Source organism: Mytilus californianus, unplaced genomic scaffold, assembly GCF_021869535.1.
Source record: "Mytilus californianus isolate M0D057914Y unplaced genomic scaffold, xbMytCali1.0.p SCAF_4, whole genome shotgun sequence".
Lineage (NCBI taxonomy): Eukaryota > Metazoa > Mollusca > Bivalvia > Mytilida > Mytilidae > Mytilus > Mytilus californianus.
This window is the reverse complement of record NW_026262690.1, coordinates 34,607,108-34,623,297: the sequence shown is the minus strand read 5'-3', so window position 1 is coordinate 34,623,297 and position 16,190 is coordinate 34,607,108. Positions and strand designations below refer to the sequence as shown.

Below are 16,190 nucleotides of genomic sequence, written 5' to 3'. Positions count from 1 at the left end.
TGTATGAATCTCTCTGACATTGTATCACAAGGTTCCATATCACAAAGGGAATGCTGGGATTGATTTTGGGGGTAATTGCCTCCAAATTTTAGGAATTAGGGGCCTAAAAGGGGCAAAAAACAAGCATTTTTCTAGTTTCATGACAATAACTTGTGTGTAAGTGTATGGATCTTTATGAAATTGTACTACAAGGTTCCATATCACAAAGGGAAAGCTGGAATTGAGTTTGGGGGTAATTGCCCAAAAAGTTTAGGAATAAGGGGCCAAAAATAAGCATTTTTCTAGTTTCCAGACAATAACTTGTGTTCAAATGTATGGATCTCTCTGAAATTGTACTGCAAGGTACCATAACACAAAGGGAAGGCTGGGATTGATTTTGGGGGTAATTCCCTCAAAATTTTAGTAATTAGGAGCCATAAAAGGGCAAAAAAAACAAGCATTTTTCTAGTTTCAGGACAATAACTTGTGTGTAAGTGTATGGATCTTTATGAAATTGTACTGCAAGGTTCCATATCACAAAGGGAAAGCTGGGTTTGAGTTTGGGGGTAATTGCCCCAAACGTTTAGGAATTTGGGGCCAAAAAGGGGCCAAAAAACAAGCATTTTTCTAGTTTCCAGACAATAACTTGTGTTCAAGTGTATGGATCTCTCTGAATTTGTACTGCAAGGTACCATACCACAAAGGGAAAGCTGGGATTGAGTTTGGGGGTGATGAATCATAAGGGGGTTCAAAAAATTTGGGGGGGGGGGGGATTTTTTTTTCCTTTTTTTTCTTTAAAATTTTCCATTTTAAATTGGTTATTTCTGATTTATATATAAAAGCAAATAATAATGATATGGTTTGGATAGGTAAATTAAAATTTTTTAAGTTCTTAGACCACATTCATTCTGTGTCAGAAACCTATGCTGTGTCAAATATTTAATTACAATCCAAATTCAGTGCTGTATCAAGCTTGAATGTTGTGTCCATACTTGCCCCAACTGTTCAGGGTTCGACCTCTGCGGTCGTATCAAGCTGCGCCCCAGCGAAGCATTTTATTAAAATTCATTACTGATATTGATTTTTGATCTAAGTTTATATCTCAGTTACTAGGTTACCTGCAATCATATAACTTAATGTACAGAAATATCTAGGGAGTATTTCATCATCTCACAAAAAGTAGGTCACTATGACTTACATTTTATACTAATCACTACTTTATATCAAGATTAACATCAAAGTATAGATCCCTTATACTAAGAAACCTACAATGTCATAACTTAGTACAGGAAGATATCTAGGGAAGTATTGCAGTATCTTACAAGTAACTCACTGTGACCTTCATTTTGCACTTCTTCGACTTCTTAATTTTTTTTCCGAATTCAGATCTCAAATACTAAATGATAAATCATTTAGTGAAATGATGCATCAAGAGGGGTATAGCAGTATTAAGGCTACAATGATTCTTTTCAAATTCCATTAAAGTTTTTTTCCCTGACACTAAGTTTCCTACATTTTGATCCTTTTCACATGCACTGAAGTTAAATTTGATTTCAATAATTGTTTTAGTTATTATACAATGAATAAGGTTTAACAAGCCAATTTAGAGATAAGACAAGCTATATAATTGATATATTTCTTATGTGTTTAAGTTCAGTTCCAGTTTTAGCTGTGTATGTCTTCTTGGGAAAGGCTAAATGGAATCTAATTCTGTATGAAATTGGCTAAATTCAATCAAACTATGTTTGTTTAATGATCCTTAATCACACAACAGAAAAGTTTCTGAAAATTTATAGATTTATATAAAATACATGGTGAGAGGTATTGCAACTGAAATGACTCTTGACTGTGCACTTAGTACTGTATCATGCCTGTTTTATCATATTTGATCTTTTTATTAGACAAAACAACCTGTCAAACCAATGACTGCTTCAGAGAGGAAAGGACCAGCCACAATGGCTTACCATTTTAGGGTATGTTACAAGTATTATTATAATATTTTCCTTATTCAATAATCATTTTGGTATTACATTAAAATAAACATACTGAAATCATTTTAAAGACAACTTACATCCATAAAATAACATGGCTGACATGGCTAAAATAGAAACAGAGGGGTAAAATGCAAATTATGTCTATAATCTTGAAAAACCACTATAGACAGAGAAAATCTGACAACAGCAGAAATGATCAGAATCATGAGATCTACATTCTTTTTAATGGATTTATTGCTTTGAAATGATGATTTTCTCCATTTTTTTGCATTTTTGCCTATTATATTGATTACTATAATTGATAGTTGGAAATTTAAATAGCAGTAATGATCAGCGAAATAAGTCACCATGACGGAAATTGTCAGTCAACTCTTTATAGGGGTTATTGCCCTTAAATGATGATTTTTACCATTTTTTTTTTCATTTTTAGTGAAAACTTTGGTGGATAGGGAAAAACTGTAAACAGCAAAATGGTCAACATAGCTGAAATTGTCAGTTGACTCCTTGTAGCAGTTATTGCCCTAAAGAGACAATTTTTACCATTTTTTAATTTTGGGCAAAGATTATAAAAGATACAGAGAAATTGTAAACAGTAAAAATGATCATCAGAACAGGTTCAACCAAAAATAGATTTTAGTAATGAATTATAGTTTTAGTCTACAATGTTGGAGAGTGGCCGGTTATAGAGTATGCACATAGATCCAGGTGAGCAACGCAGGCTCTTCTAGTTTTATTTTCTGAATAATTTTTGGGATTTTCCAATACAAGAACTTTGCAACTATGCCATAAATGTTAGTGAGACATCAGCCCAACAAGCTATGTTAATTAATGTATCCATTTCAGTGTTCCTTATCAGAATTGATGATCAAGGTCCAGTCATCTACACCACATATAATAAGATGTTTGAAACCAAATACTACCAAGGCAGCTATGACATTTATACCAGAATATGTTCTAGCACAGCTCAGATATACAGGCATCAGTGAGACAATCAAAATAAAGAAGTTTGGATATCCTTACAGGATCAAATTTCATGACCTTGTCAGTAGGTATGTAGGAATGACATGTACAGATAAGTTAACAACATGTGAGATAAAAGCATACACAAGAAACCATTTTGTGAAAAACAAGACTGAAAGATACATATCTTCATTCTGATTTGTCTTTTTTTAAATGGCTTTTATGAAATATCAAGAATATAGGGTTAGAAAATGGTGAAATAATGGCAGTCAGCACAATTTTCTGTGGTTTGGAGCAAGTCCAATGAGTTAGCATAGAGTTTCAATATATTCTCAGCCTATAATTGTATTTTTGCCTTCCCTGAATTGTTTTTATAGAAAAAGGAAAAGGGTTACTTTTCAGATACATCATTGATATTTGTGTCACTGTCTAGCTGTTGCTATTGACACATAGGGATCATTTCTGTCGTTTTTGTTTATGTTGTTGTTGTAGTCTATATCATACTTTTTGTTCATCCACTAGAACCGGAAAATGGAAGGATAGAATTTAACCAAACGCACATATTCTACAGTACATGAAGTTGTGCTCCCGCTATTTTATTTTTGATATGAGTGATTTTAGGGGTTTCCAATACCTACACATGGACCTTATCATTTCTGCTTAAATCAGTTTGTTAATCTCAAACTAAATGAATACCATAAACTGTTCCTAATTTAAAGTATTTACATAGTTTAATGTAAATTTAAATGTTCAGATAAGATTTAGAAGTACTTAAAAAGTACGCCCATTCTCATATTCTTGCAATAGTAAGACAATTTATCAAAATTACTGTTTGTTTTATGTACCTGCAAAGCAGGCAAGGCAAATCCTTGGTGTTAACAGATTTATTTGATAGATATAAATTATTATTTTTTGTTTTGACCATTCATTCAAGTTGTGTTTTCAGATATAAAGCATTGATGTTGTCTTGCTTACCTTCCCACTCCATGATACCTGACATTGAAAAGTGTAAAGAAATATTTAAGTTCTGTGTAATCAGTGATGGATATCAGGTAAGATGTCATGACTGAGTTGGTTTGAAAATAAAATCAGGTAAGATGTCTTGACTGAGTTTGTTTGACAATTTTGTATGGCTTAGTTGGGAAAACAATAGAATATTTATTAGAATGGATTAACATAAGATCATCTCATATTGCTATGGATATTGTTAAGGACAATGTTTTAGCACAGAGCATGCCACAGACAGAAAAAGCATAGGTCATATAAGCGACTCCATTAATTACTTAACCAAAATGAAGTAACTTCGACTTTTTTTTTATTATATACAACACTAGCACCTTGTGAACCCTACTTTTCTGAGACTGATGACAAAAAACTCTCACACTTAGTAGGATTGTATTGCCATCATGTGTAGTTCACAATATTGTATTGTCATCATTTTGATTCAACAATTTTTACTGGATTGATGGGACCTTGACTTTTCTTTGACTATCCTACCACAATCACACCTTGTGAATGCAACTCCTCTGAGACCTATTAAAACTCATACTTTCTGTGATTGTTTGCCATCATGTTTAGTTTGCCGTATAATATGGTCATTTTGATTCGACAATTTTTAAAGGGAGTTATGGAACTATGACAATTTAACGCCTATAATACCACAATGACATCATGATTGACCTATTAAATAACGACACGTTGTGAATGCATCAAGATCTTTATGTCAGAATATATTTTTGCAATTACAAACTTGGTACAAAATCCTTAGATACCTTCATTGTTTGGGTTCTCTTTAATTTAACTACCGGTTATTACACAAATAAAACAGTTACAGAACTTTTTTGTATTGGTCAAAATTAGTTTTGAAATACCGGGGTATTAGTTCTAAGGAGTCAAAATTTATCTTGATCAATGTTAATATTTTATTGTTTATTTAGCTCACATTTGCCCGTACCAACAGTTATTATATTCTAATAACCAATACTTGTATTTCAGATAGGTAAAACCAAAGTATTCATGACAGATAGAGTTGTATGTAATGTTGATAAAGCCAATGATGAAATACTAAAGAAAATTGTCAAATCACAGTCAGGTTAGTGGATATTAGTACTGGTATATCAGCAAGTAAATCAATATCAAAATCTATGCAAAAAGGCCATATAAGATTGATCAGTTTTTCAGACATTTGATATTTAGAAAAAAAAGGGCAGGATGAGATCTGTCTCTGAATTTTGTGTAAATTTGACAATAGTTTTCAGATTGAGATAACTCAAATAATGACATGTGGGAGGGTCAAATTGATATATATATGAACAAATTAAAACTGGGAGTCTGGGAGGAAACTAAAATTTGAACTGGTAAACATAACTGAGAAAATGAAGTAGCCATTAGATTACAGTACAAAAAATGTAATTGTATTCTTATTACTTGCATTTCAGATTGATACATCATGGTTTTAGAATCACCAGTGACCCACTTGCAAAAGTTCAATAATAAATTATACAGGCCATGGCATGTGCTTTCTCATCAACCTCAAGAAACTATTAAACATACCACCATAAAATTTGTTGTGCAGATGCAGCTTGGAGAGACTGATCTTATTTAATCAATAAAAACTCCTGGCAACCATGCATTTCCCAGTTCAATTTTCATTTCTTCATATGTTGAATTCTACAGAAATGGTACAGACCTCTATGGACTTCCATGGTAGGATTTATTATGTTGTATTCCCTCTTGGTATCTTCAAATTTCTTTTCTGCTCTCATTGAATTTTATGTTTAAAGTAATGAAATCATACACAATTATTTCAGCTGTCAGAAGACATAAAGCTATACAAATTTTCAAAGAGAAGAAAGCAGAATTTGCTAAGAAGCAAGCAGAAGCTAGAGCTATAAAGCGAGCTGAGCCAACAAGTAATCAGTAAGTAGTACTCAGTGTTGTTTTAAAATAAGTGAAAATTAGAGATGAGGTTAAACTTAATGAAGAATCAAAGAGTAACAAGTCAGAGGGTCTCAAAATTGATCAATCAGTGAAAATGCGAGGTGTCAGCTAAAAGTTTGCCATAACTCAAATAACAATTATGTATGCCGCTTGAATATATGGAACTGCTTCTAGATACATAGAATGATATTTGTATTCTTTTTACTTCAAGAGGTACAATAAATACAATATTCAGCAAATAGAAGTATAATTATATAGGTTGAAGGTAAATATCACAAATAGTTTATCTTCAAATTGTGATTCTCTACAATACAGCCTCCAAACTGTCTTGTGTTTAATTGAGAATTGGTGTTTTTAAATTGTGGTTTATTGAAATTGTGTTCTGATATTTTTTTTAAGTATTGGGCATTATGTTTTACAGTCTGTCCACCCATCCTAATTTTGGAATTATTTATTTGTTCATGTTCTTATGGCCCACCAATAGGTAGCTAGGGCATATAGTGTTTCCTAAGTCTGCTATTTCCCCCGGCCTTTTACGTTTCCGCAAATTGGCATTACTTTTCCGGGAAAAAAAGATGACGTTTCCGCAAAAAAAAGTCTACGTTTCCGGAAATAAATACCTTACTTTTCCGAGAAAATAGTAACGATTCCGGAAAAAATAAATAATTACTTTTTCGAGAAAATAATTAAGGAGTACCTTGAACTTTGTCCTAAATAAAACCTGCAACAACTGATTGTAGCAGCATGAAATTTTTGTAACAGCAGTATGCATTGACAAGTCAAAGTCAATATGATCTACCTTGGGCTGGAGAGTTCATCTTCGGGTAGTGCACACATCAATAAGCAGAGTCCCACATTTTGATAAAAAGTGGAAGTAACGCAAACACAAGAGGAATGAAGTTACCATTTTACACCCATGTATCGAATATTCAACTGTGCCATCTGTGAAAATATCAGTTTTTTCATTACATAGACGATCATAGACATTTCAAGTTGGTGAAACATAAAAATATAACGATTCCGACATCATCATCTTTCACTAAGGTGACACTTTCATTTTTTTTTTATATCTAGTGTATTGTAGATATAAGATCAGAACCTTTTTCGTATAAAAATATGAAATAAATAATTTATCTAACATATATTCAAATATTAATAATGTACTACCAGGTAAATTTCCGGAAAAGTCATAAATACAATTTCTGGAAACGTATACTTTAAGTTTCCGGAAACGTAGTATTGGAACTTTGAAAAATTAGCGGAAATGCAATACGTCCATTTCCCCATTCTGAAATCAATCATCTGGCCTTATTCTTTTTTGTTACACCTGGAGATATTGATCTTGATTTTTTTGTTCATTTGTGTAAATTGATTAATTGCATATTGAGTACAGGATTTGTTTTCTATTGACTGACTTTTAGCAGAACCTAAGACCTTGGACTTTCATAAAAATTGAACATGTCAAGACTTTTTTATTCCCCGCCTCAATGGTAGAGGGGCAGTATGTGTCTTTCCATCTGTCCCATATCAGGTTAAAGTTTTGGTTCAAGGTAGTTTGTGGTCACATCACATTGAAATTTGAAAGCTAAGTATTATGTATATAATGTGAGGGTACCCAAATTGCACTTATTTTGACAGTTCTTTCACCTAGGTTTTTTAAGGTCCATCCCTAGGTCAAAGGTCAAGGTCTATGAATCATAGAAAAAAGTGTTTGAACCTACCTCCAAATGATCAATGATTGAGTAATGAGGAGTACCTAAATTGCATCCATGCTTAAATTCACATCAGTAAAAATGGAATAACTGATGTTAAGTTTTATTTCTCCACATTTTTAGAACAATTTGGTTACTATTCATTTCATAAGAAATAGATCTCTAGGACATATTTTAATTGCTCATTTTTAAAAGTTGACTTTTTGTGGACGTGTTTTCTCAGGATACTTCATCTGTTGATATGTAATGTGACCATTTTGTGCATATTTAGATATATTTAGCAATGTTTGAAGAAGTCCGAAATGGCAAATTATAAAAATATTAATTAATTAGTCTCTAAGAAAATTACTTGTATGATTTCCACTGCATTTTTTGCAAAATGGGTGCAATTTGGGTACTTGGTGCATTTGTTAATGATTTTGTCCATTGCCACACCACCAAGGATCACCAAGGTCTCAGAATTTGTTTTGTTACTTCTGTCTATTTTTTAGGACTTAAGTTGTGGTAATTTTTTAAAAATGTCAGATTAATCAAAATCTAAAAATTGGCAATTTCTGACTATAGGGTGTCTAAATGCCTGATGTTGATAAATTTTCAAATTCAGTTTGACAGAAATTAAGAATTGGTATTTTAAATTAGTCAAGACTGGCAAATGTGATAGTTCCTCATACCTTCCAAATTTTCAAAATCGACCTGTTTGCCTCAAAGATTTCATTCTCAGTAGGAGTGTTTATCATCCAGGATGTTTAGATGACTTTTATTTACCACCATTTTGATTTGTACTTTTTGGCAGGACTTTTGAGACTTAACCAGTTTTGGTCTGTTTAAGCATAATGACATCTTGCTATACCTAATTTCATACTTGGTAGATGTGTTTGTCATCATGTGTAGTTGACCATACTATATATACCATTATATTGATAAACTATTTTTGCAATATTTATTTGACTTTGACTAATTTTAGCCTCTTATAAGCATAATGACACATTGTTAACTCTAGTGAGCGTGTTTGCCTTCAGACTTTCATTTTTATATGTATTACCATCCAGCTGCAGCGGCGGCGGTATAAACTATTTGTATAAAGATTTACATTTCAGAAGGAAGAAAACCTGGATGTTTCATGATGTTTTGTATGAAGTAGCATTACTATCAGTACATATCAGTTTGTTGACTATTTCGAGGCCCTGTCCCCTAGGTCATGATCCACTGCCTTTCAATTAATAAGCAATTTTCAATATTAAGTTTTCTGCTTAAGTTAGTTTGATAGGAACTACTTGTGATAGATCAATGATATTTTCTGTAAAGTTGCATTACTATCAGTACACATCAGTTGGTCAACTATTTCGAGGCCCTGTCCCCATAGGGCATGGTCCAGTGACTTTCAATTAATTAGCAATTTTCAATGTTAAGTTTTCTTCTTAAGTTAGTTTGGTAGGAACAACTTACAATAGACAATGATATTTTCTAGAAAGTTACATTACTGTCTGTACATCTCAGTTTGTCGATTATTTTGATGCTCTGCCCTCTAGTTCATGGTCAGCTTTGAATTAAGGGTATACGATACAGTTACAGGGGAGGTAATGACTTTGCCAGCGTAAAATGTTATTTTTCGCGACGTCAAACTGCGACATATCGGGAAAAGATGCATTTTTCGAATGATTTTTATCATTCAGACTGATAAACGAGTTCATGGACCCCTCTTTCTTAAAATGACATTAGGATTGATTATGTATGGAGATTATTTGTACCAATTTTTATACGCCCGTATACGGGACGTATGATGGTATACCGTTGACCGTCTGTCCGTCCGTCTGTCGTCAACATGTCGGACATTAACTCAAAAAAGCTTTAAGCAATATGCATGAAACTTTGGTGAATTGTTTATATCTATTGACATGAGCTCCCTTTTGTTTTTAAAAAATTTCATATTTACCGTTTCCGAGTTTTGGGGTTTTATTCATTAAAAAAGGGGGGATTTTCCAGTTTTCCGACAATAACTCAAGAATGCTTTCACCAACTTACAAGGAATTTTGGTGAATTGTTTATATCTATTGACATGAGCTCCCTTTCGATTTTTATAAATTTTAGATGTTACAGGGTTTTATTCAAAAGCAAGGAAAACATATTACAATGGGTATATTCTGCCCCTAATTGACTACTGCTGTATTATTTGGGGTGAATGTAAAAATGAAGGGATAACAAGTATTTTAAAACTCCAAAAAAGGGCAGCAAGATTAATTCTAGATGCAGATCCTTTATCTCCCTCAGCCCCCTTATTTAAAAAACTTGGGTGGATGACAGTTGTCAATAGAATCAAATACCACAAATATTTACTTCTATATAAATGTATGCGTATGGAAGCACCAATGTACCTAGTTCAAAAGTTTAAACTGAAATCAGATAATAATCCTTACTCCTTGAGAGGTGTCACTCAAGGTAATCTGATAGTTCCTAAGCCAAAAGCTGAGCTATTTAAGAAATCTTTTGTTTATTCTGGATTAGTGTTATGGAATGGACTACCACACAAAATGCGTAAAGCTCAAAACACTTATACTTTTAAACAAAGTATCAAGAAGTACTTATCACAGTCCTGATTATGTTTTCTACAATGTATTTGTATATTTTTTTTTTTTTTTTTTATTATTTTTATTTGATTTTTTGACTACATGTACATCTTGAACAGCTTTATATCTTATCATGTTAACAATATTACATTGAACTACTTGACTGTAAATTAACTATTCGTAAATATCTGTTTTTGATTGTATTGTAATTTGTATGTAATTTGTAAGTGAGGGCCTCAGGGAAGATTAGTTTATTGTAACTAACTGAGTTTACCCTCTATAGGTTGCACTTTGTAAATACAGCTGTTTCTCAAACCACGCCTCTTTTGGGGAGATATTTGATATTCATAGGTATGTTTATTTGTTAACGTACTGGTTCCCATTGATGATCTCTGTGTTTCATCTCATAGAGGCATCACTTGAGAATGTAACCAGTATAGAAAAACATGGTAGCGGCTAAATTTTAATTCTTAGGAGGTCCAAAAATGGAGGTAAGGGTAGTATAGAATTTTAGTATAAGTTTAAACTCTTAGAAGTTCGGGGCATATAAATGTTGAAAATATGCCACACAGCCCTATATTTTGACCTTTGAATAAAATAGTAGTGCATATAAACTTTCCGTTCTGGGATATTATTTTTCACGAAACTTCATAGTAAAAGTGTCACAGTTTTAGCCGCAAAGGGAGTTCCTATGGGAAATTGCATTGTCTGTATTTACAGAATTGCAACCTATAAATAAAAAATTTATTATTATTATTATTATTATTATTATTCATAAAAAAAGGATGATTTTCCAGTTTTCTTTTATTCATAAAAAAAGGGGGATTTTCCAGTTTTCGGACAATAACTAAAAAATGCTTTCAGCAGTTCTCATGAAACTTTGGTGAATTGTTAATATCTGTTGATGTAAGCTCCTTTTAGAATTTTATAAATTTTAGATTTTTCATTTCCGAGTTATGGGGTTTTATTCATTAAAAAAGGGGGGATTTTCTAGTTTTTGGACAATAACTCAAAAATGCTTTCAGCAGTTCTCATGAAACTTTGATGAATTATTTATAGCTATTGATGTAATCTCCCTATTGATTTTCATAAATTTCAAATATGACATTGAGAAGAAATTGAACTTTATTTGTTTATAGTCTGACAACAGATTTACTAAGTATTGCACAACAGCAAGAAATCTTTAATTGAATATAAATTCAATTCATATAACCAATTTCAAGTTCTTTGGCTACATTTATTCAGAAACCTATAATATGTCAAATATTTAATTACAATCCAAATTCAGACCTGTATCAAGCTTGAATATTGTGTCCATTTTTGCCCCAACTGTTCAGGGTTGGACCTCTGCAGGCGTATCCAGCTGCGCTCAGCAAAGCAGTTTATTATGAAAAAGTCACCGATGAGATTTTTTAAAATAAGATAAGTATACAGTAAAAAATTCTGTTTTTTTCCTAAAATCCTGAAACTTTGATAAAAATTAATTATTTCCAAAGAATTGTTATACAAATTTAGAGCATACTTATGTAAAAGAGATTTTCCAAATGTTTTTACAAAAATCCTATTGTGTTTATCTTTTGAAACAAATAAGTTAGGTATGTCTATCCAAAGGATAGAAATGTTCCAAAAAACGAAATTTTGAGTAAATGTCTAAAATTTCGACCCCATTTATCTCTTAAAGTAGCACATGAAGGTATATTTTTTATTACATATTTGCATTGACTAGGTGAAAAATAGCTTGTATGCAAATTTTCGTAAAAAAATCACCATGGGATCAAAACTGTATCGTATGCTCTTAATTAGCAATGTTGCTGTCCATCAGATTGTTTTTTTCTGAATTTTATGCAGACTGAAGAGACATATCTCTGTGTCAACAGTTTATATGTTTAATGATTGAATTCAGAAGAATCAGTTTATACGTTTAGTGATTGAATTCAGAAGAATCAGTTTATAAGTTCAGTGATTGAATTATGAAGAATCAGTTTATATGTTTAGTGATTGAATTCAGAACAATCAGTATATATGTTTAGTGATTGAATTCAGAAGAATTAGTTTATATGTTTAGTGATTGAATTCAGAAGAATCAGTATATATGATTAGTGATTGAATTATGAAGAATCAGTTTATATGTTTAGTGATTGAATTCAGAAGAATCAGTTTATATATTTAGTGATTGAATTCAGAAGAATCAGTTTATATATTTGTGATTGAATTCAAAAGAATCAGTTTATATGTTTAGTGACTTAATTCAGAAGAATCGGTTTATATGTTTAGTGATTGAATTAAGAAAAATCAGTAGTTTTATAATAAACAAAATTGTGAAAATTGAGGAAGTTTTTGTTGAAAGCAAATATCTTCAGTTCACAAACTTAACTTATTGAAAGTGAATTTCCTCTTAATTTCCTTTTTAATATGAGATCTAGGTCCCAGACAAGCATTTAAATAAAACTTAGGTTTTTATACATGTAATGTATTGAACAATTTGCAAAATTAGACTTGCAGACCTTTAACTTTTTTTGTTTTGTTTTTAATGTTTAAAGTATAGATGAAACAGAGGATACTTTAATTCATAGGTTTTATTAATTCAGAGTAAGAGTAGAAACAGTGGTTTATTTTCATATAGAGGTTTGTTTATTTCAGGGTTACAGAAGAAACAGTGGTATATCTTAATTTAGAGGTTTGTTTATTTCAGGGTAACAGAAGAAATACTACATACCTTTGATGATTTAGAAGACATGATAGACAATCTTTATACTGATGCCATAAGTTATAGGCCTTATGAAGGTCAGTTACATTATATTGATGATACTTTATTAAAAAAAAACCCACCTTTTTCATTCATATGTTTATTGGTAACTCTGGGGCTTTCGTCCAAAAATGAGAAAATTTTATGAGCCTATGTTTATGAAATACTTCTGTAACAAGGACATCAGTAGCTTTGTAAAACTTTCGTAGAATATTATGAAACTTGACTGAAGCTTTTTTATTATGATAAAGAGATAACATCTGAAGCAGAATTTTGTAAATATATTTTTTTTTAATTTTTTTTATTTTCAATGTTTTTACAGGACTTAGTTTTTTGCATATACTGTGCATTTTCAAAAGCCTTTGTCCTTTCACAACACCTATTGCTGAAATAATTTTCCCAATTGCAGTTTGAGTTCAACTCTACAAACTGATCAACATTTTAGCCAATCACTTAAATGAAAGGTTGTTTGTTTGAAGTAAGTGCAGTGTGATAAAATGTATATTCTTATATATATTTTTATCTGTGCTGATAGAGTTTGAACAAATTTTTTTGACATTCAGAAACTAAACAAATGGATGAAACAAGTTTTACAACTTAGTAATGTCTTCTCTTCTTGTGCTAATACAAATGATCATATTGATAACCCATTATGTGGAAATGGTTTTCAGTTGCTTTTGTACTATCAAGTCTGCCATTTTCTTTTTGTCGAGCCTGCAAAATTTTGTTGCGGAAGCAAGACAATACTTTAAACAATGAAAACTCCTAGAGGATAGCTTTTTTAAACAACAAATTTATCAAATCTTTATGGAATTTTATGAAACTTGTACCTAAGATTTTGAGCTCACCTGGCCCAGAAGATCAAGTGAGCTTTTCTCAACACTTGGCGTCTGTTGTCGTTTGTTAACTTTACAAGAATCTTCCTCCTCTGAAACTTCTAGGCCAAATTCAAGCAAACTTGGCCACAATCATCATTTGGGTATATAGTTTTAAAAATGTGTCTGATGACCCCACCTGACAATCAACATGGCTGACATGGCTGAAAAAAGAACGTTAGGGTAAAGTGTAAGTTTTGTCTATTTTCTTGTAAACCCCTATAGATAGAGAAAACCTGATGGTCAGAATATTAGGATGTAACTACTGTTCATTTAATCAAAACTGTCAGACAATTTCTACAGGAGTTATTGCCCTTAAAGTAGAAATTTTACAATATTTTCATTTTTATGCCCCAGCGGCTAGGAAACAGGGGCATAAAGGTTTACCTTCGTTCATCTGTACATCTGTCCGTCAGTATGTTTTGAAATCTGTTCTCTAACTTAAGTATGCCTTAACCAAATATTATGAAACTTATACACATTGCTTATTACCACCAAACACAGGTCGAGTTTGAATTTGGGTGGCGTCACATGCCTTGTTCTCGAATCATGTCCCTTTATAAATGGAAATACTGCTGAATGAATTAGTACATTGACTCTTGCATATTTACAAGGATGGGCATCTGTGTCCCATGGACACCATCTGTGTCCCATGGACACATTCTTCTTTTATTTTCATTTATAGAAAAGTAGTAATTATACTATTGCTTATTCTATTTATAATTATATCAGTGTTACATACCTATCAGCAATCTCAGAGGGTCATGTCGATTGTTAATTAGATGGCATCCATTCCCAAAATGTTGATACTTTTTATGATTGCATGCATTGTTTATTGTTTTTTGTGGGACTTTTGTAATTCTGATGTACATTTTGGTATGGTATAAATCAAAACTGAGAGTTTGAGTCAACTCGCTTATGCCCCTTTATTGTGCCTTAGTTATGATGAACTACTAGAAAAAAAGACCTATCTCTGAATCTTTAATTCATAGTGTTGGTCATGCAATTTCTGTCTGTAAGTCACCTGGCCCAAATGGTCCAAGCCTTATTGGTCAAAGCTTTTATATAGAACAATTGAATTTTAGAAGGATGGGATTCCAATTTTGTTAAATTAGTCTCTTAGAACAATAATCAGTACAATGTGATTCTAGTTTTGCTAAATTTACTGAAAGACTCATAATTTTTTTATAAAAGGTACCTAGCAACAATATATTTTTGGAGATATATTGACCCAAGCTTTTATATACCGGTAGAACAATTGGTTTCCAAAAGATATGATTTCAATTTTTTCATAGCAATAATTATTATACCCCCACTCAAAGTTGGGGCTATATTGCAATAACCTTGTCCACCCAGCTGTTCTTCCATCTGTTCTTCCAATAAATATTTTCGTCACACTTTTGACACCACAGAACAGAATGACTTCACATTTGCTCAACAGTGACAGTGATGAGTTTTATCTTGTGAGCACTTTTTGGATACCTTTCAGATACCTACTTCTTTGTTTGTTTACCCCAAAATATTGAATTAATTAAAAAAAATTGTTACACTTTTCTCAGAAACTTCTCAACTGAATGACTTCATATTATACCTGCACTCTAAAAGTAGGGCTATATAGCAACCTTGTCTGTCCATCTATTTGTCAGACAAATATTTTTGTCACTCTTTTCTCAGAAACGAAGGAAGAAAATGACTTCATAATTGGTCAGCAGTTTCCCAGTGTTGAGCTGTAATGTGTGAGCACTTTTCGTATCTGTCAATTACCTACTTTAAGTTTGCCATTCTTTTTTCAATATGTTGAATGAAATTAAAATTTATCGTCACACTTTTCTCAGAAACTAATGAACACAATGCTTTCATATTTGGTCAGCAGTTTCACAGTGATGAGCTGTAATGTGTTAGCACTCTTCAAATCTGTCAAATAACTACTTCCTGTTTGCTGATAGGTTGATTTTTTTCAAAATTTTCATCACACTTTTCTCAAGTTCTTTTGAACAGAATGACTTCATATTGAATCAGCATCTTAGCAGTGATGAGTTGTAACATGTGACCTCTTTTTAGATCTTCCAGACACCTACTTCCTGGTTTCCGATACTTTAATTATTAGTGGAGGTATGCTGAACACGACAATTTGTACATGATTGGATACTTAAATACTCATATTAGAACAGCTACAAAATGTATATATGCATTAGATATGTGGAAAAATAAATTAAATCAAGCCCTGGTAGTTCAACAAGTCCTTAAAATAACTGAAACTGATGTAGTGATGTGTACCTGAGACACATCTCCTTTTTTTTTAGTACTTGATTATGTTTTCTGGTCTGTAACATTTTATTTTAAGAATTTTTTATGCCCCACCTACGATAGTAGTAGGGGCATTATGTTTTCTGGTCTGTGCGTCCGTTCGTTCATCCGTT

At 32.0% G+C, this 16,190-nt stretch overlaps 1 protein-coding gene and 1 long non-coding RNA gene across 5 annotated transcripts in view; one reads left to right on the top strand and one right to left on the bottom strand.

The window, feature by feature from the left end:
- The window catches only part of LOC127698216 (unconventional myosin-XVI-like), a 132,198-nt gene that overhangs the window by 46,329 nt on the left and 69,679 nt on the right, over positions 1 to 16,190 (top strand). For all 4 annotated transcript variants that reach the window (XM_052201570.1, XM_052201568.1, XM_052201569.1 and 1 more), the window contains exons 24-29: positions 1,881 to 1,952; positions 2,817 to 3,022; positions 3,880 to 3,985; positions 4,929 to 5,025; positions 5,744 to 5,852; positions 12,842 to 12,933. In XM_052201570.1, coding sequence (XP_052057530.1) covers positions 1,881 to 1,952; positions 2,817 to 3,022; positions 3,880 to 3,985; positions 4,929 to 5,025; positions 5,744 to 5,852; positions 12,842 to 12,933 — 682 coding nt within the window. The remainder of the gene's footprint in view (positions 1 to 1,880; positions 1,953 to 2,816; positions 3,023 to 3,879; positions 3,986 to 4,928; positions 5,026 to 5,743; positions 5,853 to 12,841; positions 12,934 to 16,190) is intronic.
- The window catches only part of LOC127698254 (uncharacterized), a 367,371-nt gene that overhangs the window by 339,357 nt on the left and 11,824 nt on the right, over positions 1 to 16,190 (bottom strand). The window lies entirely within an intron of this gene.